General features: G+C 32.6%; 1 protein-coding gene across 2 annotated transcripts in view; it reads left to right on the forward strand.

Annotated features, from left to right (window-relative positions):
• POSTN (periostin) overlaps positions 1 to 9,910 on the forward strand; it is a gene marked incomplete at its 5' end in the record, with an annotated part of 33,652 nt that extends 23,742 nt beyond the window's left edge. For both annotated transcript variants that reach the window (XM_079721711.1, XM_079721712.1), the window contains 6 exons: positions 978 to 1,067; positions 1,744 to 1,833; positions 2,586 to 2,663; positions 3,045 to 3,128; positions 7,508 to 7,549; positions 9,109 to 9,910. In XM_079721711.1, coding sequence (XP_079577837.1) covers positions 978 to 1,067; positions 1,744 to 1,833; positions 2,586 to 2,663; positions 3,045 to 3,128; positions 7,508 to 7,549; positions 9,109 to 9,146 — 422 coding nt within the window. In that variant the 3' untranslated portion in view covers positions 9,147 to 9,910. The remainder of the gene's footprint in view (positions 1 to 977; positions 1,068 to 1,743; positions 1,834 to 2,585; positions 2,664 to 3,044; positions 3,129 to 7,507; positions 7,550 to 9,108) is intronic.
• Positions 9,911 to 23,400: the final 13,490 nt, after the last annotated feature.

A 23,400-nucleotide genomic window follows, 5' to 3' on the forward strand; every position in this document is an offset into this window, starting at 1 on the left:
TGTCCCTTGACCACATAGGTCAAATATTATGGTGCGAAATACTTACTGTTTGAATGAACTGTACTCTTGTTTTCATTATTTTAGATTGTCCTAGACTATATAATTCTGGGTAATGGTGTACATTGACAATTTCTGAACAAACAAATAAACCCTCTCAAAGATAAAAATATAGTTATATTCAACTGTTGAAGGGTGTCACAGTATGAGTTAAATGTACTGAACTTCTCCTCTAAGAAACAGTCTTGATTAATGTAGTAATTAATTAATTAATTAATTAATGTAGTAATCTGCTTCCTAACATTCAAAATGATTTTCTCTGGGAGCAAAATCATTTTGCAAGTCAAATGCAACACTTGACTTTTGCATTTGAAGGACTGTTTAACTATTGATTAGTAAATATATGCATCATTCACATATAGAAGGTAAGTACTCAAATCTATTTTCTCATAAAACCTGAATTTTGTATTTTAAAGGTAGGCATAAAGTTGGGCTTTTTTGATGTTCAGTCTTATGCCCATTAGATAAAAAATGTAAGATATTGACTGATTAAAAATTAAATTAAAAATTTAACAAGAAAGGAAAGTAATAGACAATATCAGTATGGTAAAGTAAGATCTACACTAGTTATCATTAGAGCAACTCAAATTTGTACATACTGTATGATTCACAATGTATAGTCACATATAATATTTTGCATGATCATACCTTACAACTATGAATAAATGGATCAATTAAACATCAATTTAAATGCTAAAGCAGATGAAAGTTATTTTAGTAGCACACTGATAGATTGAGTCATTTGTTCTCATAAACACTGCTTAATTTGAGGACAATGGGAACTGTTTATAACCGATTTCATAAAGCCTGAAACCACTTTGAAATTTGAGCAACACCAAATGTTGAAATAAATTTCCTGTTCTGGTAAATTTAAAGGACTACATTAACATGATAATTTGTCTCCTAAAACAATGCCTTAGGACCCACAATAACAAAGGTCAAAATTGAAGGTGAACCTGAATTCAGACTGATTAAAGAAGGTGAAACAGTAACTGAAGTGATCCATGGAGGTGCGTTTTGTGTGTTTCCTGTAGCCTACTGTGAACATTTTCAAACAGTGTTGGTTTAAATATATTGAATATCTGAGGTTTTCTCTTGGACTTTTGTTTTATATAAATTGTGGGAAAACTTTTCTCAGTTACAGATTCTTATTAGCTGATCAATTAAAACATTGTTTACCTTTTAATGGATATAGCTGGAATTGATTTAACCATTAACTCACCAGTTCCAGCAAAACTGTCATTACTCTGCATATGCAAGGATGATTATGAACTATAATGAAAACAATCATGTCAATACAAAAGAACACATTGTACTTAGAAGAAAGAGTGGCCATTCTATAAGACTGACTAATAAGTCACTGCTAGGACTTATAAGGTTCCCATTCTAATGATGTATAATTCCCTGGATTCTCCCTGAACACTCATTCCACAGTCAAGAGACAAATATGACATGGAGTGTTAGCTTGCTAGTTGGCTCTCTCCCTTACCCAAGATTCAGGACATAACCACTACCTTTTAGACCTTTGTTATATGAATTTATTTGAGATACGTCCTCAAAATTATTATGATTGAATTCTAAATGGCATTGCTGTGAGAAATACATTTAATCATTAAAATGTCTGGCTTATGGCCATTTAGATGCCATAAGGGGATAAATCAAATGCATTTTCTTCCCCTATTTCAGAGCCAATTATTAAAAAATACACCAAAATCATTGATGGAGTGCCTGTAGAAATAACTGAAAAAGAGACAAGAGAAGAACGAATCATTACAGGTAATTTTTAACTCTGTATATGAACTATGCCCGGATTATAAAGAGCAAATCATTTAATCCTAAAATATCTCTATAAGAATCATTAAAGAAACTAAGTCATTTTCTTAGTGGTTACTGAAGTTACTTTATTTCTTTTTTGGTAGAAATAATACTAATCCTAAATATGTAATCTATGTTTTCCTCTGAATTGGAAAATTTGGGACAAATCTATAAGCATGTGTTTTTATTATGAATATGCATGTGTATAATACACTATCTTCACTTTGCTATTTATTAATGAGTTACTAAATCCTAGAAAAAAACCATTCCCTCCTTCGATTTTCCTTTAATCTTAAGGTCTACACATACACATCTACACACCAAAATAATATGCAAGTTTGTATAGAACAACTGATCAATAATTTCAGGAAACCTCTGTATCAGTCTCCCATTAGTGAATTAGCCTAAAATTCTGAATTCAGCTATTTTTTAAGTCTTTGGGAATTCCCTGGTAGTCCATGTTTAAACAAGCAGTCAGCAAATATGGCCCATGCCACCTACTTATGTAAATAAAGTTTTATTGGAACATAGTGTGACCATTCATTTATACAGTGTCTATGGCTATTTGCACTCTGAAGGACAAAGTTAAATAGCTGCAACACAGACCACAAGACCCATAAAGTCTAAATTACTTTCTATATGACCCTTACAGAGGAAGTTTGCCCAGCCTTGTTTCAGATCCTTTTTTTTTTTTTTTTTTGTCTTTCCTTTAGGTCCTGAAATAAAATACACTAGAATTTCAACTAGTGGTGGAGAAACAGATGAAACTCTGAAGAAATTGTTGCAAGAAGGTCAGTATGTCTAGAAGAATAAGAATGTGGATTTCTTTAAGCTATCTATATCAAAGTCTAAAATAATCTTTGAAGCCTCTTACACTTTCTACTCTATCTCATTCCTTTGTTCTAGTTCCATACCAACACAAGAAAAAAGTCCAAAGATAGGGAATGAAACTCAAATGACAGTCATATTGATTGTTTTGTTCTATATTTGCTATATAGTGTTCAACAACTTTGTAAGAAAATTGGTTTATCAAAAAGTAACACTAAAAACCAAGAAAGAACCAAGTGTTGGTCTGGAATTCATTGTTGGGCAGATGCCATTATATATCACATCATGTCTCCTGCCTTTTTATTACATAAACCAATTTCTGCTATAAACATGTATCCTCTCAGAGGTCACCAAGGTCACCAAATTCATTGAAGGTGGTGATGGTCATTTATTTGAAGATGAAGAAATTAAAAGACTGCTTCAGGGAGGTTAGTAAAAGGGAAACAACTAACCCACTTAACAGGTACTGATAACTGAGATTTTCAACTTTTTAAAGACTGAGCATTCAGGTTTTGTTTTGTTTTTTTTTAGTTAGGTTAAAAAAGACAACATCATGTCTGTCTTAACAGACTGATTGGGTCAATGGTGGTTATAGTAAGTGTTATAAAGAAAGAATTCCTAGTTTAAACAGTCTTTAAAAAGTTCAGTGGGGAGCAGTGAATATTTTTTTGCTTTAATACAGACAACTGTAAAGATATTTTTAGTATGTGAAAGGGGGATACTTTAAAAATTGGTAGTTATTTAAAGAAGCCCAAATTGAAATACTTTTTATATTTTAAAAAATGTATTCACTGCACCCACAACAATAATAAGAGGCATGTTTATGAATTTAAAGTGCACAGATCTAGCAAAAAAAATTGCATTTAGTATTTTTATTTTCCAAAACTACATACTTGGGAATGGGTTATCTGTTTCTTCTAACAGTTTGAGTGATAATCTATACCTGGAGCTGTAAATTATTTTGCATATGAAATTAATTTTAATATTTAAAATATGGAATGTTCTCTGCCTATGGCGTTAAAAGGACCTACTTTTAAAAGGAAAGAAGAAAAAAAAGAATTCAAAATCTTATACAAACTCTCAATGGTAATTACTCAAAGAAATAGTAAATGTTAATAAAGTATAATTTGGGTAATTGGTATTTGAATAAATTAATTTCTAGTTCATTTTCTTAACAATAAAAGAATTTAAGGTAAGAAATTGTTTTAGAGAAACAAGTATTTAAATTATTTAGAAAAATCAAATATGCTCTTTGAAATATACTGTGAATTGAGAAACACTAAATTGAAGTTTAATGTTTATCCAAAGTATGGTCCCAATGGGTTTTATGCTTAAAATTTTTTAAATTGTAGTACTATGTCCAAGAAGTTGTAAATTCCCTTGGGACCGTGTATATTTTTGGCAATTATTATTTCCTTATTCTTTACTTTTATATAGGTAGAATCTCTTACATAGTATTGATACTGTTCAGTGATAGTCAAAATAAATAATTTTTATTGAACCAATGATTGAATTTCCCCTCAATAGAAAAATTTGTGTCTGAAAAATACAAGATTTCCTTTCAGACTGCAGGGAATATGTGACAGTCCCAAAGCCACAACAGAACCAGTTTCCTGTGAGATCTAATACAGAATTTACTCATCTACCCCTAAATGCTTAACACTGTACTAGAAAAAGGTCGGGATTTGAGGGAAGAGGTGAAGACATGAAAATTAAGTTGAATTCTTTTTTTTTTTCAGTCCTTGCCATAGTAAGCGGCTTTGTAGAATGGCAGTGCTTTGTAGAGAATGAACCAATTAGTAACTGCACTTGTATATATTGCTTTAATTTATTTAGGCTTAAACTTCGGTAAGTATGTTTTCCTCCCCTTCAATAAGCCCCCATTAACAAGTACATTATAAACAATGAACTAAGTGCTGAAGACTAACTTCAGCCAAGAGAAGATAATACCTGTTACAAGAATAAGATACTCTAATTTTTGTTAATGGAATCCTTCTTTAACTCTGGTTTATGTTCATCCCAAAGGTTGATTCCTTTAGTTCCCAGTATTTGGTTTCTCCACATATTCATAATGCGTTGGTTTTGTCAATGTCACAACATAAGTTTTTATCAAAACATTTCCAAGGTTTTTTTTTTTCTCCTAAGAAAGACAATATAAGCAGTATAGTTACTAATATCTGGACACTAAGTGGAAATGCTAGTTTTCTTTCTTCCAGCCCTGTAAAACCATTGGGTCAACACTGAATAACAAGTGTCTCTTGTCTAGATCCCAAGAGACACCGATTTACAAAGAAGCTGGTGTAAATAAAGATTATGTCATGCAAGACTGGCTTTTTTTTTCTTTCAGAGTATTGATAATTGATCTATAGGTAAATGTGGTCTTCATCTCAAAGCTTGGAGTTTTCTATCGGAACTGCTCATACTGTGGTACATATAGTACATTTTGATGAACTGAGTGTATTCCTCAATCATTTAGGTCATGCTTATTAACATGGCTAAGTGGTCAGTTTGGTACTAATATGATGTCATTGAAACACTTCAGACCCCTTAACTAAAACTTCTTCTCATAAAATGTGTAGAGTTTTTCACTCTTGTCTTAGATAGAACTACATTTACTGAAACTACTAAAGTAATTAAGGGAGAACAGCAAAGTAGTAGGCTATGGAGAAAGGAACAACAACAAAAAGTTATCTGGGAAGGTTTTGACAAATCTGACTGTATAACGTGTAAAGATTTATGGCTTCTGTAGAGAACAGAGGATCAGGTTGTAGATCTGGCTTCCAATCTGGGTTCCAACTTGAACTAACTTGTATTATAAATTGATGCTTTTCTGCCTTGCTTTCTTAATCTGAAAAGTGGGGATAGTAATGTTACCTACATATAAGTGAATCAATATATGAAAAGCACTTGGAATAACGTTCCGTTATTTATTTATTTATTTATAGCATATAAACTCTCAGTGATGTTAGCTACTATCAGGATTACGGTCAATTAACGTTAACATGGTCAACAAAGTAATATTTTACACTCTAAATTTCCAAAGTCATAGCCATGTAAAAATGCAAAAATCTTGCAAATAAGTGAGCTGAAGCATTTTGTATGTTTCAGGAAACATGTGGTGGAGAGGAGCATTTTTGTGGGATTGTTCAATGTTTGATTTATCTTGCCACATTTAGCTTCTCTAAACACGACCTAATACAAGTGTCATTCAGTTTGAGATGGCAGAGAGCCACTGAGAGCAAATCTGGTTTTCTGCACTTTAATCAAGCTTTTCTTCCAGAGATGTTTGTTTGCCACAATGAACACTTCTTATTTTGATTTTATCATAGCTAAATATTAATAAGTTAACAAGTTAGTTAATTGGATATATATTAATTGGATGCTGCCAAATTTAAAAAAGAAAATCTGAGTGTAAGTGCTTGTTTTGAAAGGTAATGTCAAAACCTTGTTTTAAATTGCATAATAAGTGCCCTTTGGAATTTAATAAGTCCATTCTAAACAATGCTTTTATTCACTGCTTAAAGACTGGATCCATCTTTTCATGGCAATTTTATAAGCCATTTTTTGTGATCAAGTAAACCTGAAGTTAAGAAAAATATATCAACTGGAGCATATTCCATAATTCAGACTTTTCTATCCCACATAAACTTTCCCTCACTATCCAATCTAATGAGGCTTTCTATAGTTCTGTATTTTATTATAGTATTAATATAGTGTGATAAATGGTTATGTATCTTATATTCTGGGGGGAAAAAAGACATGTTGGAAATGTGCTATGTAGACAGAAACAGAATTCTTCAAAAAATGCTTAATGTTTCTTTCCCTTTTTTCTTAATTTGATATTACACAGCCCAAAATACTGTTGGTGATAGTCTCATGTCTTATTTTTTATGGGATTTCAGAGAATTGAATATATATATAAAACAAAGATTTTGACTTCATTGTTGAGTATAGATGATATATAAAAATCAAGAAGTCAAAACTTGGAGAAAAAATAAAGAAGGTAAGCACAGAAACAAAGTCGCTATAGGGACCACACTTATTCATTGATCTCAAATGTCCAACGACGGAGTGAAAATGTGAATTTAGGTTGACCAAGTGGTCTTGTCAATGAGTTAAAAGAAAAATGAGTAATTGGGAAGTATTTTGCAACTATAATGACAAAAAACTGCATTTTTATGAGACACTTAAAATTCTAAAATAAGAAAGATTTTATTATTTTTTAGCTACTTAACTTTTAAATGGTCTTGTAGGATTGGAATTAAATTTGGGAGTATGTTGGCACACACTTCCTGAATTGCTTACTGGTATATTTCTAGAGTTATGATATTTTGTTGTCCTCATGTATTATAAGTTGATCATAGATTAATTTACAATGAGAATTTTACAGAGGCAGAAGTCTGATACATCACAAATAGGAATGACTGGAAAAAATGAGTGGATATCTCTGGGAAGATACTTCTGCTAAACTTTATAAAATGCTAGACATCCTTTCATCATAAAGTGATGCTTTTCATAAAAAGGGTGAAAAAGTCATGTAAGTCACTCGATGCAAAAATGGAACATCATCTGGGGTGCTACATGCCATAATAAAACAATATGTTTTGCAAATAGTAAACATTCATTATGATATATGGAAAACAAATGTCTGTTTGTTGCCAGTGCAAAAGTCTCACTACTCCAAAAGAAATCTACATGTTTACATGATGTTTATTTAAAACTTTATACTCTTCTGCTCAACTATGGTTTCCTGTCTCATATTAGCCATGATTTCAAAGCATTTTTAACTAAAGCTATTTAATTTCAGACACACCTGTGAGGAAGATACAAGCCAACAAAAGAATTCAAGGTAAATATATTGACTATGGTAATTTGCATATATGACAAACCTTTTGTTATATTAAGACAAACAAAAGAAAAGGAGAGTATTGTAATATATTTTATTTTGAGCAAAGTATTTTGATGATATGAATCAGAAAATAAATCTTTCACTATTAATAAAATTTAAGAAAAACAAATGTTAAAAGAAAGGCAATTATACTCGTGTAAAGTGCTAGACATACTGAACCACTGAGGTAGACTCAAGTAGAATTAATTTGAAAAGAAACCCTTGAATACCAGAGTTGAGCAAAAATAGGTAGCAGGTAGACCTGAACTCTGTGAAACTATTATTTAAATGAGGCTACAGTTTGAGACAAAAATAAATTCAAAACTGTATCTACTGTACACATATAGAAAATGATTAATATAGGTATGTACAAAATTTTGATATAATGTGTAGGTTATATCCATGTATATATCACCCATCCACTATAATTTTCTTTATAACTTTATTTATGTGCATTTTCTAATCTTCCACATAGGTTACCTTACATTCTGATGCATTCAAAACTCAAAGATTTTCCTTGTGGAACTTAAAATAATTACATGTTTGGAATTTCTAAGATAATTATATACTAATAGTCAAAAGAAGTTGAAGGCTTATAAATGCATTATAGGCATATCTGATTTTAACCCAGTCCAATCTAGACATTTGAAACTAAAGACTCAATGGTACACATAATTTTTTTTTATTGGAGTAAAATTGCTTTACAATGTTGCGTTAGTTTCTGCTGTACAATGAAGTGAATCAGCTAAATGTATACCTATATCCCCTCCCTCTTGGACCTCCCTCCCACCCACCCCCCCCATCCACCCAACTAGGTCATCACAGAGCACCAAGCTGAGCTCCCTGTGCTATAAGGCAGGTTCCCACTAGTTATTTTACAAATGGTAGTGTATTTATGTCAAACTTAATCTCCCAATTAGCCCCTCATTCCCTTTCCCCGCCCCATGTCCACATGTCCATTCTCTATGTCTACATCTCTATTCTTGCCCTAGAAATAGGTTCATCTGTAAGATTTTTCTAGATTCCACATATATGCAGTAATATACAATATTTGTTTTTCTCTTTTGGGCTTAGTTTACTCTGTATGACAGACTCTAGGTCCATCCACATCTCTACAAATGACCCAGTTTTGTTCCTTTTTACGGCTGAGTAATATTCCATTGTATATATGTACCACATCTTGTTTATCCATTCATCTAATGCAGGACATTTAGGTTGTACACATAATTTTTAACTGAAGGCTTTATCACAGATTTCTTCTAAACATGCAAATTCATCCAAATTTTCTAAGGAACTGAAATCATCACTTTAAATTATTATTTTCATATACCTTTGATCAAAAGAGGACTTGGTTTCATCATCATAACCAGAATATATTATTAAGAAAACATAATATAATATTTATTATAATAAGAAATGATGGTCTTTTATAGATATAGTTATGCATAAAATATCATATGCTTAAACACTATAGTTTCATCACATTTACAATATATATGCTCTCCCTTCTTCCTAATCAGGATCTAGAAGACGATCAAGGGAAGATCGTCCTCAGTGAAAATCCAGACACCAGACGACAAAGTTTACAAAGCCCGAAATCAACAACCTGATCTTAAAGGAAAAATATGAGAGCCAAGTTGACGTGAAGAAATGAACTACCAACACAAAAAAGCAATCACTGAACAATTCTGAATGCAAATATAGTATTTTTTTTTCTGAATGAGAAACAGGAGGGAAATTGTGGGTTTAGCCTCCTGTGGGATAGAATCTGAGGGAAACGTAACACCTTACAGGCTTTTACATATTGACATTAAAATTTCTGGCTAACTCTGGAATCCATGAGAGAAAATCCTTGCCACTGGATTAATTACAGTTCAAATCTCAGAGTGGTGAGCTGTTATCCCCTTGAGAAGATTGAACCTTGAATAATGGATAGATAAAATGCATGCAAGGAGTTACCTCTCAATGGGAAATGGATAAATAAAAATGGGTGCTCAGTATTAAAAAAAAATAAAAGAAAACCAAAACTTTTGTATCAAAAAGGTTTGCACATTTGTAATACAATGTGGGTTTACCAGAAAATTATGTTATTTCTACAACTAATTTTGTACTCTTGAAATGTTTGTCTTATGCTTCTTGCAATACATATTTTTATCTCAAACATTTCAATAAATCCATTTTTCAGGTATAAAAAGAATTACTTCAAAGTGGGTAATTCAAAAAACTCAAGGTTTAAGTTAATAAGAGGTTTGGACTTGGGAACAGGACTTTATACCTCTTTTTTTTTTAATAACAAATACTCATTAAAGGAAATTGAATGAATTTAGTGTTTTTCAAATTTTTAAAACTATTATGATTTATAAATAATCATTACACAATGAAGCAATAATTAAACATCAACTGAGTACATAATATAACCCTGGAACTGTGCTAAGTTATGAGGATTCAAAAGAAGAATTAGACAACTACTGTCCTCAAAGGGTAAAAAGACAAATCAATAATCCACAATGTACCATGGGCTATAATAGAAGAATAAACAGCACTATAGGAGCACAAATACCTCTTTTAATTATTCCTAGGCTTAGGCTAACATAGAAGGAGCCAAAGAGATGCCCTTAACAGAGACTTGAAGTAACGTAAGAGTCTACTGCATGAAAAAGGAGGGGAAGAAAAATATTTGTTTGCTGAGAATGATAAAGAGATCAGTTTGATCTACTCAGATCTCAATAAATGTCATCCTTATCTTGGACCAGAGATAAGAGCAGACAGGGAATAGAACCCATACTGCTGAGAGTGACAGTGTGATAAATTATATCATGCATTGAAAGTTGGTCATTAAGAGACTATAAAACTGAGGATGACCAAACTAAAGATACCTCTTGGATCAGAGGCTCAGCACTGGAGTAATACTAAAGGATCTGAAAAGGTTTGAGGTAGCTGAAAAGCATTGGTTCTTTGAGGAGCAACTGAGGTAAGGAAGTGAGATATAAAGTTCTAATGGTGCCACTAACTGCGGAAGTCTGGGTAGCCTGGGTTTTCCAGAATGTTTCCTAGTCTGGACAGTGGTGAGATTTATGTCTAGCATTTAGAGCCCTTGCCAAGAAACAAAATGTCCTACCAACTCAGTACTCATGTAGAGAATCTTTGGACTACAGTCTAAACTGAACAGAGTGTGGCTGTGATTTAACCAAAATGATTCAAAGGAAGTGGTTATGTAAGGTGGTGCTGGTAGAATATATTACATCATCATTAACACAGATGGCTATTCCAGACAGACAGCATGTTGTTAATAATCCTCTGGAAGATCACAGGTTGATTGCATAGAACAAAAAGAGTATATGGATTCATTCAGTTAGCTCCCTTCAGGGTTTGCATTTGATAATGAACCAGGTGTTGCAAAGTTCGACTTTGAACATGGCCATCGGAGACAGTAGGGATGAAACCGAGGGGTTTTTTAAAAAACTGTTACCTTTAATTTTAAGGGCCTGATGGAATTTTTTGTACCATAGGAGAAAAAAAATCAGTATTTGAGAGTATACATACAAAAATCTAGCATATATCTCTGGGAAAAGGCAGCCAAGTGACATATGCAAATATAAAGATAAGATTTAAAGAGAAATTATTTATAAAATAGAAATAAACAAATAAAAAGAAAGAAGGTTAACACATACGAAAATAAACAATAATTTAAAACTGCAAAATAAGAATTTAAAATAGGTAGGTAGATAGATAGATCAATAGATAAAAAAAAAAAAAAAAGTCATGAAGAACCTAGGGGTAAAACGGGAATAAAGACACAGACCTACTTGAGAATGGACTTGAGGATATGGGGAGGGGGAAGGGTAAGCTGTGACAAAGCGAAAGAGAGGCATGGACATATATACACTACCAAACGTAAGGTAGATAGATAGTGGGAAGCAGCCGCAGAGCACAGGGAGATCAGCTCGGTGCTTTGTGACCGCCTGGAGGGGTGGGATGGGGAGGGTGGGAGGTAGGGAGATGCATGAGGGAAGGGATGTGGGAACAGATGTATATGTATGACTGATTCACTTTGTTATAAAGCAGAAACTAATAAAAAAAAAGAATAAAAAAAACATTAAAAAAAATAGATAGATAGGTAGATAGATATCAATCTTCCTGGGACACTTTCTACAAATCAAAGCTGCAGAGTAGTATGTGTTTTACACACAATATTTATTCCTTTAAAAATTTTCAAGAGTCTTATTATCTCCAGTTTCATAAGAAAAACATGAGGCTTAATGAATTTACATAACTTTTCTTACTTCTTTTGCACTGTACTCTTAAATCAGGCCATCAATCAGCTTACAACATGCCCATTACCCAGCAAGCGTAAACTTGAATAGAGCAAACACATCTGTTTTTGAAATTGTGCTTACTCTGCACTACTTTATTTCAGCTCCTTTTCTAACCATCCTCTGCATAAGTGGCATTAAATTTAAGGCTGAATTTTAAAATAAGCCCTTCTAGTCAATCCTGATGCACAAGGTCCACCACCCTAACTTTGAGAAATATCGCTTTATAGAGATTTCTGTTGAGACCGTAGTATCCAAGCAACCAGTGATCTACTTTCTGTCACTATAGACAACAGCATTTTCTAGACCTTTTATAAACTGAATCACATAGTATGCATGGCTTCTTCTTTGTCTGGCTTTCCTTTCTCTTGGATTATATGTAGGAGTGGAATGGCAGGACCAGATGAAAGGTATAGGATTAAAGTTTTAGGAAACTGCCAAATCATACTCCAAAGGCGTTCTATTGTTTTGCATTCCCACCAGAAGTATATGAGAGTTCCTGTTTCTCTTGCCAACACTTGACATGGTCAGTCTTTTTAATGTTAGGTTTTCTAATAGGTGTGTAGTGGTATCTCATTGTGGTTTTAATTTGCATTTCCCTAATGTATGTTTTTCATCTGCTTATTTGACATTTGTATATCTTCTTTAGTGTCTATTCAAATCATTTGCCAATTTTGAGTTGTTTTTTAAAAATTATTATTATTGAGTTGAGAGTTCCTTATATATCATGGATACAAGTCCTTTATCAGCTATATAAGGTGAAAATATTTTCTCATAGCATGGGACTTACCTTTTCATTCTCTTAGAATTGTTTTTGAAGATACCAAAGCCTATTTTCTTTTTTTTTCCTTTTACGGATTGTACTTCTGGTGTCATATCTAAGAAATCTTTTATTAACCAAAGATCACAAAAATTTTCTATGTTTTCTTTTAGAAGTTTTTATTAGATTTAGGTTTTACATTGATGTATATGATCCATTCTGAATTACTTTTTGTTTATAGTACAAGGTATGAACTGAGGTTCTTCTTTTTTTCTATACATAGCCAATTATTCCAGCACCATTTTCTGAAAAGACTATCCTTTGTCTACTGATTTCCTTTTATACCTTTGTCAAAAATCCATATATTTGTGTATATATTTGTGTTTCTTTCTATTCTCTTCCATTAATCTATTTGTCTATCTTAATTGAAATGTCACAATGACTGGTTTGAAATAAATCAATAAATCTGTTAGAATTAGTACTCCAACTTTGCTCATATTTTTCAAAGTTGTTTTGGCTATTTTAAGTTTTTACATTTCCAGATGAATTTTTTAATCAGTTTGGTAATTTCTACCGAAAAAAAAAAGAGGTATCTGCTGGACTTTGAAATTGTGTTGAATCTATGGATCAATTTGGGGATAATCAAAATCTTCACAATATTGAGTCTCCAAACCATGAACAAAATATATCTCTCTGTTTGTATAGGTATTCCTTAATTACCTTACCAATGTTTCATTATTTTAAGTGTACAAGTCTTGCACATCTTTTGTAGATTTTCTTTAAGTACTTGATTTTTTTGATGGTATTATAGATGGCATTGTTTTTATTTCAATTGCTGACTGTTTATTTTCTGTGTATTGACCTTGTATTTTGCAAACTTGTTAAACTCACTTATTAGTTCTAGTGACTTTTTGTAGATTCCATCATGTTTTCTACATTGACAAATATGTTGTCTTCAAATAAAGACAATTTTATTTTTTCCTCTGCCATCTTAATACCTTTAATATTTTCTTGCCTTATTTCATTGGTTGAAATTGAATAGTAATATAATTTAGAATAGAAATGGCAGGAGTGGGCATTTTTTTGCTTCATGATCTTAGAGGGAAAACATTCATTCATTCTTTTAGTCTTAAGTATGATGTTTAGTTTCATGTTAGCATCACTACTTTTTCATAGTTCTCCATTATCAGGTTGAAGAAAGTGACTTCTATTTCAAGTTTGCTGAGAATTTTTATCAGGAATGAATGTTGAATTTTACCAAATGATTTTTCTGCATCTATTGGGATGATCATGTGGGTTTTTGTTTTTGTTTTTTTTCAGTTTGACAATATGATGAATTGAATGGAATTAATTTTGAATGTTTTGGATGTAAATCCTTCATTACATTCATCTCTTTCATTCTGGGATGAATTCCACTTGGTCATGATATATTCAATTTATGAAAGCTTTAACAGTTTTCACATGTATGTTCATGAGAGATATTGGTCTATAATTTTCTTTTATTGTAATCTCTTTGTCTGAGTTTGGTATCATGGTAATGTAGACCTCACAAGATGAGTTGGGAAGAATTTTGTTTGGTTTTTAGAAAGTGTTTTGTATAGAATTGATAATATTTTCCTCCTTAAATGTTTGATAGAATTGATAGAATCATCAAGGCTTGTAGTTTTCTTTAAAGAAACAACTAAATATCCAATTTCTTTAATAGTATAAGGCTACTCAGATTATCTATTTTTTCTTGAATGAGATTTGGTAGTTTTGTCTTTCAAGGAACTTGTCCATTTTACACCATTTTGAAATTTACTGGCACAATGTTGGTCAAAATATTCCATTATTATCCTTTAAATATCTTTAGTGATGTCACCTCATTCATGCCCAGTTCTGGAAATTTGTGTCTTCTCTCTTTTTCTCCTAACCAGTCTAGCTAGCCATCAATCAATTTTATTGATTTACTCAAATAAGCTTTTGATTTCGTATGTTTGTCTGTATTGTGTTCCTATCTTCTATTTCACTATTTTCCACTCTTATCTTTATTATTGTCTTTCTTCTGCTTTATCTGGTTTTAATTTGATCTTGATTTTCTAATTTCTTAAGGTAGAAGCTGAAGTCATTGACTTAAAAACTTTCATTTTTCTAACACCATACTTTAGTGGCATAAATTCTCCCACTAAGTATTGCTTAGTGGTCTCTCACAACATTTCACATGTTTTAAAAATTAAATTAAATTAAATTCAAAGTACTTTCTAATTTTCTTTCCAAATATGTTTAAAAGTTCCATTATCTTTTAAAGAAATTGAAATAATAAGAAAAATATCTACTTACACGTGTAGTGATGATTTCTCATGTTCTTTGTTCCTTTGTGTAGATCCATATTTCCATCTGGTATCATTTTCCCCTTCCTAATATTCCTTGTAGTGCAGATCTGCTGGCGATAAATTGAATTTTTCTGTCTAAAAAAATCATTATTTTGTCTCTGTTTTTGAAAAATATTTTTGCAGGATATGCAATTCCAGATTGCCTTTTTAAATTTATAATGCTTTAAAGATGTTATTTCACTGTTTTCTTGCTTGTCTCATTCTTATTTGTTCTGTATTTAATATGTGCTTTTTACCCTCTTTGCCATTGGTTTTGTAAAATTTGATTATTATGTGGATTGGGGTGGTTTATCTTATGTTTTTGTTCCTAGGATGTATTGAGTTTCTTAGATCTGTGATTTTAGGATTTTTATCAAATTTTATTTTCTTCAGTTATCAATGGTTTGTTCTGTCCCCTCCTTTCTGGGATTCTAACTACATATATTAGACTATTTTTAAGTTGTTGTATAGCTCACTGTTGCCCTTTTTAAAAAAGAAAATTTTTTTCCTCTGTGCATTTTTGAGAGTTTCTAATTTTGTCTTCATGTTCACTAGTCCTTTCTTCTGCAATGTGTAACTTGACCCTGAATCCATTCCCTGAATTTTTCATTTCAGACATTATAGTTTTCAGCTCTAGAAATTCAATTTGGCTTTTTTTTAATATCTTGCATGTCTCTCCATAACTTTTTGAACATATGGAATATAATTATGGTAACTATTTCAAAGTTCTCTGCTATTCTAACAATGTGCCAACTCTGAGTCAGTTAACTGATTGAATTTTGTCCTCATTATTCCCCATATATAACTTTGCATGCTAGTAAATTTTGACTGGTTCCCAGACACTGTAAATTTTTCTTGTTGGATGCTAGATATTTTGCATTCCTACAAATATTCTTGAATATTGTTCTAGGATGTAGTTACGTTTCTTGGAAACAGTTTAGTCCATTCGGGTCTTGCTCCTAAGATTTGTTAGGCAGTGCCCAATCTGTGTATAGTCTGTGGCTAAATATTCCCTGCTATTTAGGCATGGTCCTTCTGAGTACTTTTCCCAATGCCCAATGAATTATGAGGCTTTCCAATCTGACTGGTGGGAACAGGTGTTATTCTAGGCCTTGTGTGAATGTGAGGTACTGCTTCCTCTAATCTTTTCAGATGTTTTTTTCCTCTTTTCTCTATTAGTTTTCTAATATTAATGTGATTAATAATTAATTATTTCTAATAATTTTCTAATATTTCTAATCATGTGCTGATGATTACCCTGCTGAATACTCATGGAAGCCCTCTGCATATCTTTAAAGTTCTCTCTCTGTGCAGCTCTCTTTACTCTGGTCCTCTGTCCTGTGAACTCTAGCCTTCTTAGTCTCCCTTTACACTCAGCTCTATCTCATCACTTCCATGAGTCAGCCAGGCTCCAACTGGATTCTCCCTTCCTGTACTTCAATCTGACAAGTCTTTCAGAACAGAACACTGGGACAATCACAGAGCTCACTTCACCTGTTTCCTGACTCTCAGGCATCACTGTCATTCATTGCGTGATGCCCAGGCACCATTCTAGAATACCATTCTTTGGAAATTTTTCTCTGTTTTTTTTTTTTAATTGTTTTAGTCAGGAGAGTAAATCTGGTTCCTGCTAGTCCATTTTTCCTGCAAGTGCAAGATCTTCTCTAATTTAATTTAGTTATATTAATTCCATTTCATAATCATAAACTGCAACTCTAAATAGGAGCAGCCAACTGGAAAATGTTAATCATAAGAAGAGCCAGATGGAAACATGTTGATGGGATGAACACAGATCTATCATAAGTAACAGAAAAAGAATTCAAGATGAAATATGTTACAGCTACTAACATTGCTATTCAATGTGCACATGCACTCACATATACACCGATAAGAAATTGTCTATGTCTACCTAGAGGGGTGAGATAGGGAGGGTAGGAGGGAGAAGCAAGAGGGAGGAGATATGGGGATATATGTGTGTGTGTGTATATATATATATATACACACACACATATATATCCCCATATATGTATATATATATGTATATATATAGCTGATTCACTTTGTTATACAGCAGCAACTAACACATTGTAAAGCAATCGTACGCCAGTAAAGATGTTAAAAAAATGCTATAGAGACAATAAAAAAAAGAAATTGTCTAAAGGAAAATGGTAATTGAATTTTATTTATTGAGATTTCTTTTTATATTCATCTGAACAGTTATTTCTTTTTATCTATAAACTCTGAAAATAACATTTCTTAAAGTTTTAAGCACTTATTTATGTTAATTGAAAATAGCCTCATTGTCTTCACTTCTGAGAGTCCCTGAAAGGTCTTACAAAACATCTTACAAACATTAATGTTTGTAATGTCTTACAAACATTAAATATTCATTGATGAGATTTCTACGCAATATGATGAGAAAAGACTAGTAATTTTCTAGCCAACCTAGGTTCTACAAACAACAATTGGAAAACTTAGACCATATGTGAATAAGGCTGTTGGATGACTTTCATTTTTAGCAATAAAGTCATTAACTAATGAATTTCTTAAACTTTAATGAGGTCTCACAAAAAGTTGTGGAAATACAGAAAAAAATCTGAAACATAAAAGGTAATTATGGAACTTCATGAAAGATAAAGCAAAAAATTCCATAATTACAACCTTCAAGGCGCTGGTAAGAACAATTAGCTTGAAAATATAAGAAATAATCCATGAGAATTAAAAAAAAAACTGGACAGAAACAGGGTCAGTAAACAATGTGTAGATTAAGGATCCAGCTCAGTTGAAGGAATTTTAGTAAGTCCTTCCTGAATGAACTATTCCTGAAAATTAATCCTAACTTAATTTTGTTAAACTTTAGAAACTATTTATTAGGTTAAGGCTCTATTATAAAAATCAATCTGGATTTTTTTCTTAATATGGCAGAACAATATACCATTTAGTTAAAAAAATTGAAATCTTTAATTTTCCTGTTCTAGAAGAGCTCAATTAAATTTTTTCTTAAGTTCATTATATATCACCAATACCTGAGTTTCAAATATTTGTGGCACAATTTCTGTTTGCTTCTCTTTTACTACAATAAAATGATCATCTCCCACACACTTTAGATGGATGGGGTCCACAAATGCAGCCATCAGACAAAGACAGCAAAGAACCTGCCGCAACCATACATAACTACTACATTGTTATCTCTGCAGACCCAAAGCTGCTCTCTGGTATTCACTATCTTCTTAGCCCCAATGTAATTACATATTCAGGAAAATGAGCTTAAAAAGAAAATAAAATCCCTAGGTCTTGTTTTACTATGACAGTTTTGTCTAAGCAGTTTTATTGCCAAACATAGGAACTGTATTGGAAAAATTAATGCAAAGAGTAGGAAAAGACTGAAGTAAAAATTAACACAGTTTATGCTACAGTAGTCTTTGATGAGAAATACTTTTATGCATGAATTATTTAGGTAATTTCCTCAGTCCTTTATTATCTTCCTGTTTACAGTCATGCCTTTGCATAGGTCAGAGAAAGAGGACACTTAACCCACTGCATTCCCTTAAATACAAAAGTCATATAATCTTGGTGGTAATTATGAGTTCTACCAAACCCAAAATAGCTTAATCTAGTTTGAGTGTAAACCAAAGGATAAGCAAACTATGGACACAACCAGCCCACTACCTGTTTTTGTAAATAAAGTTTTATTGGAACACAGACATGTATATGCATTTATATACTGCCTGTGGCTTCCTTCATACTATTAGGACTGAGTTGAAGAATTGCAACAGAGACAGATAGACCACAAACCTAAAGTACTTACTAACTGGTCTTTTACAGAAAGAAAAATGCCAACCTTTGGAATAGACTCCAAGTTAGGAAATATTTCTGTAATTTTACACTAAACACAAATCACATACTTAATTCATAATTTTCCACCTGGTTGGAACTAAATAATTTGTAGAAATTAGTCCCTTTAACAAATGTAATCTCTGCTTTGAAGATATTTGCTTATTAGTTGATAACTTTGTATCCATTTCTAGTAATTTAGAATTCTCACATACTTTCAGCACTAGGAAAGGAATGCCAATGTATTAATTAAAGTAACATTAATTCTACACAATTTGCATATAATCAGTAAGACATAAGAAATGATCATTCATTTCTTTTTGGAAACTATTATCAAACACTGGATATGCCAGTGATGGGGGCTGAGAGAACAGTCTTCCTCAGGTACCTGCATCTGTAGAACTATAGCCCCATTTGAAACATCATTTCTAAAGGTGCTATTGTTTATAAGAGGTTTTAAAGCCTTCAATTCAGGTGTCTAAGAAATAGAATTTATTTGTCTTATTGATGACTTAGTCTCTATTTCTAGTCACATTCATTATGATTGGCAGAAAACTTAATCTTTGGTCAATTGTAAATATTCTCGAGACATATAGATTTGAATGCATATGTTTTTCTTCCACTTACTTCTTAGATATCTAGCATAGTCTCTAGTTCCAGTTGGCATTTGCAGTACAGTAATCTCAAGGTATGAAGAAAGGTACTGGACTGCCTGTATACACATGGAAATTGGAGACAACTCCTATTTAGATGTAGTTGGATCTGTTTGCTGTTCAGTGCTCATCAGTATACCCAAGGTGTACACATTCCCACCTCGTCCTGGCCATTTGGCCCATGCGCCCTCCTTGGGAATAAGGTTCTATATCCATGCTCACAAGTCTCTGTGGCAGCAGGAAACTAACTCAGTGCTTTCTCAGTCCTATTCTGCCAAAAATAAAAACCACAATACAACCATCTCCAAAGAGCCAATATTCAAAACATAATACTAAATTTGGGCAAATCTAAAAATAATACTAAATTGTGATGAAAATGGAAGTACATGGGAGAATTGCTGGCATATTCTTTTTGAAAATTATAGCAACAGCTTGAAATTATATCAACACTGATCTAATAATTCCTAATACTATACTGGTATTTAAGTACAAAGATTTCTGGGTGTGAATGTCTTCATATTTCTTACAATAACAAAAATATTTCTAATGAACTTATTATTTAAATAATATTAGATTTAGGGAAAAGTTGCAAAAATAATCCAGAGAGTTTCTGGTTACCCTTCACCCATTTCCCCCAACATTAACATCGTACATAACCACAAAAAACATTTTTTAAATAACCTGAATGTTCAGATTAGATTATGACAGCTTTTTAAATGTGTTTAAAGACAGAAAACTTTATACTATACAAAATTTTAAAAGGAAATTGTATCATATAAACCTATTTATATAGTATAATATATATACAGTATAATAATTTACAATATATAAAATATTGCTCATCTTCAAGAATTTGCTCATAAAACGGGAATAAAGACACAGACCTACTTGAGAACGGACTTGAGGATATGGGGAGGGTGAAGGGTAAGCTGTGACAAAGCGAAAGAGAGGCATGGACATATATACACTACCAAACGTAAGGTAGATAGATAGTGGGAAGCAGCCGCAGAGCACAGGGAGATCAGCTCGGTGCTTTGTGACCGCCTGGAGGGGTGGGATAGGGAGGGTGGGAGGGAGGGAGACGCAATAGGGAAGGGATGTGGGAACAGATGTGTATGTATGACTGATTCACTTTGTTATAAAGCAGAAACTAATAAAAAATAAATAAATAAATTTAAAAAGAAAAAAAAAAAAAAAAAAGAATTTGCTCAAATGTCTCCTTCTCAATGAGATCTACCCTAACTGCCCTATCTAAAGCTGTAGACTGATCTGATCCTGGCACTTAAAATCTCTTTTACCCTATGTATTTTTTTTATCCCATAGTATTTATCACCCTCAAGCATACTAAAAAATTTATTGATTTATTGATAATATTTGATGTTTATTATGTATTCCCCTCCCCTCACATAAACTCCGTGAGGGTAGGGATCTTTATCTGTTTTGTTCACAGCTATATCCCTAATGTCTACAACTGGGCTTTTCACATACTAAGCTTCAATACTGAATTTGTGAATAAGTCTATTTAAAATAACTGCAAAAATTTTGGAAGAATATTACTCAAAATATCAACAAGGTAGTTTTACAGGTATTTTATAATCCTTTCATCATTTTCTGTATGGTATACACTTTCTACCATTGATATTTATAATCAGAAAACTTTTTTAAATGGATATTTGCACGTGTACTATTGAAAAGACATGGCTAAGGGGATTTGTATGTAAATGGTAAGGAACATGTAAATCCTTACACATACCAGAGGCTCAACATTTTTTTCAGACTTCTGTGGACCTCCTCACTGCCTCATTTATTCATCATTGATTCCAGTCTGCAATGATTTCAGTTATTCTTGCTTTTCCTCGCCACCTTTTTTTCCATCTGTTAGGTCTAAAATGTCTTCTCTTTGCATATTCCTCTAATAATTTCTTCATTTTAACACAAGGCTTTTCTTTTGCTTCTCTTCACCTCTTCTGCCTACACTACACATACCATATATCATATTTTCATGCTCTTACTTCTCTTACACATCCCAGAGCTTGCGTTACGTAAAACACTCACATCTCCTTATCATGAAAGTGATCTATGTTTTGGTCACATGTATACTCCCATTGCCTTACAGAAGGGCTGGCATAGACAATACAATTACAAAAAAGCAAAAATTAGGAGGAATAACAAAGTGTCATCTCCTTAATTGGACCTGTATTTTCAACTAGGAGCCTGTGCAGACCTTAAAGAAGGTAGACATGCCCTTGCACAAGAGATGAACGTCAAAAGAGGACATTCAACACCTATCTCTAATTCTTGGACTTGGTTTCCCAAAATGCCCTACATCATCTGCACTGCACAAATCCTTTGTTTCATTCTTCTAGCCTCTCTGGTCATATACTTAACTGCCTCTTCCACTGCTATGTCATCATCCTGTGCCTTTGTTCTAATAAATGTTTCCATTTTTCTTGTTCGTCACTTGGTTATACTTAGTATATACTTTTTCTTAATGAACTCACTCTGGGAAACAGCTTTCCTATGACTTTCCATTTCACACTTATAAGCAACCACCACCCAGACAATCTGACATTTCTAGTGGAACGCAGAAGTTATACAATAATAAGAATTATTTTTAAAATAAATAACACCTATTTGGCGCCTATTATATGACAGAACCTGTTAAGAACTTTGTATGAATCCTCCTGACAATTCTATAAGGTAGGTATAATTTTTATCTCTATTTTAGAGAAGAGGAAATTGGATCACAGAGAGTTTAAATAATTTGCCCAGATTAGCAAGGAGCAGAAATCGAATTTGAATCTATATAGTATGGCTTTATAGTCTGAGCTCTTAATGATATGATAGACTGAATCTCTTTTCTCAGTTTTCCCTGAATCTGGTCTTGAATCCCATTACTATCCTTTGGAGCCTTATGATTTATTTCCTGGACAATAGCAATAGTTTCTCAACTGGGCATCCTACTGCTAGTGTTTCTTGTCTTATCTCATGTTTAAAAAATTAACTAACTTATTTTTATTCCTAAAACTCAACTCTGATTGTATCACTCCATTGCTTAGCAACTTAGCACTTTCACTTAACTCTGGAAGTCTAAACTTTTATTCAGGCATACACAATGCCCTTCAAATTAACCTAACCTCACACTAAATTTGACAAACACTGGGTACACCAACTGATTGAAGTACTCCTAAATATTTACCACGTTTCATTTCTCCTCATGTTGAAGGCTCAGCTTGAGTCCCATATTGTCCATGGCACCCCTCTTGATGTGCCCAGCAAACCATCCATTCCTGTTCTGATTTCACACATGGCTTCAGTGGAACCCTCTTTTGTCACATGTTATAGCCAACCTCGTACTGTATCTCTGCTGCATTAATTCATTCAGCAAACATAAAGCTATATATTTGTGCTGTCTTTCCTATAAAACCTCAGATTTTAGAGACAGTGCTACTTTTTTTCACTTTGACATCTCTGTGGTTCCTAATTAGGTGTGTTTCACATAGGTTATATTTAATGAATGATGATTGAAATAAATATATTTGCTCAAAATTTTATTGAATGCTTTTCAACAATTTCTCCTAAATCAAAGTTACAGTGTTTCCAGTTGTGAATTAGTCCAATTTCTCTCTATCTTTAATAGCCATTTCTAGACAATTAGGCTGTAAACAAGGCATTTGGAGGGGAAATTTGGTGTCAGAACCTTCTCAAGCTGTTGCTCATCTGTACACATCTGTTGGTCATTATTAGTCACAAGAAAACATCTAAGAGTTTACAAGTTTTATTTAAGTTCTCCTTCATAGTCTCTTTATATTAGCCAACCATCATCAGACCCTGTGTATACTAGTCCTTCCCATGTACAAGAACTTGGCTTCCTGCTGAATCTTCCTGCTTATTCTTTATG

Source organism: Hyperoodon ampullatus, assembly GCF_949752795.1.
Source record: "Hyperoodon ampullatus genome assembly, chromosome: 16".
Classification (NCBI taxonomy): domain Eukaryota; kingdom Metazoa; phylum Chordata; class Mammalia; order Artiodactyla; family Ziphiidae; genus Hyperoodon; species Hyperoodon ampullatus.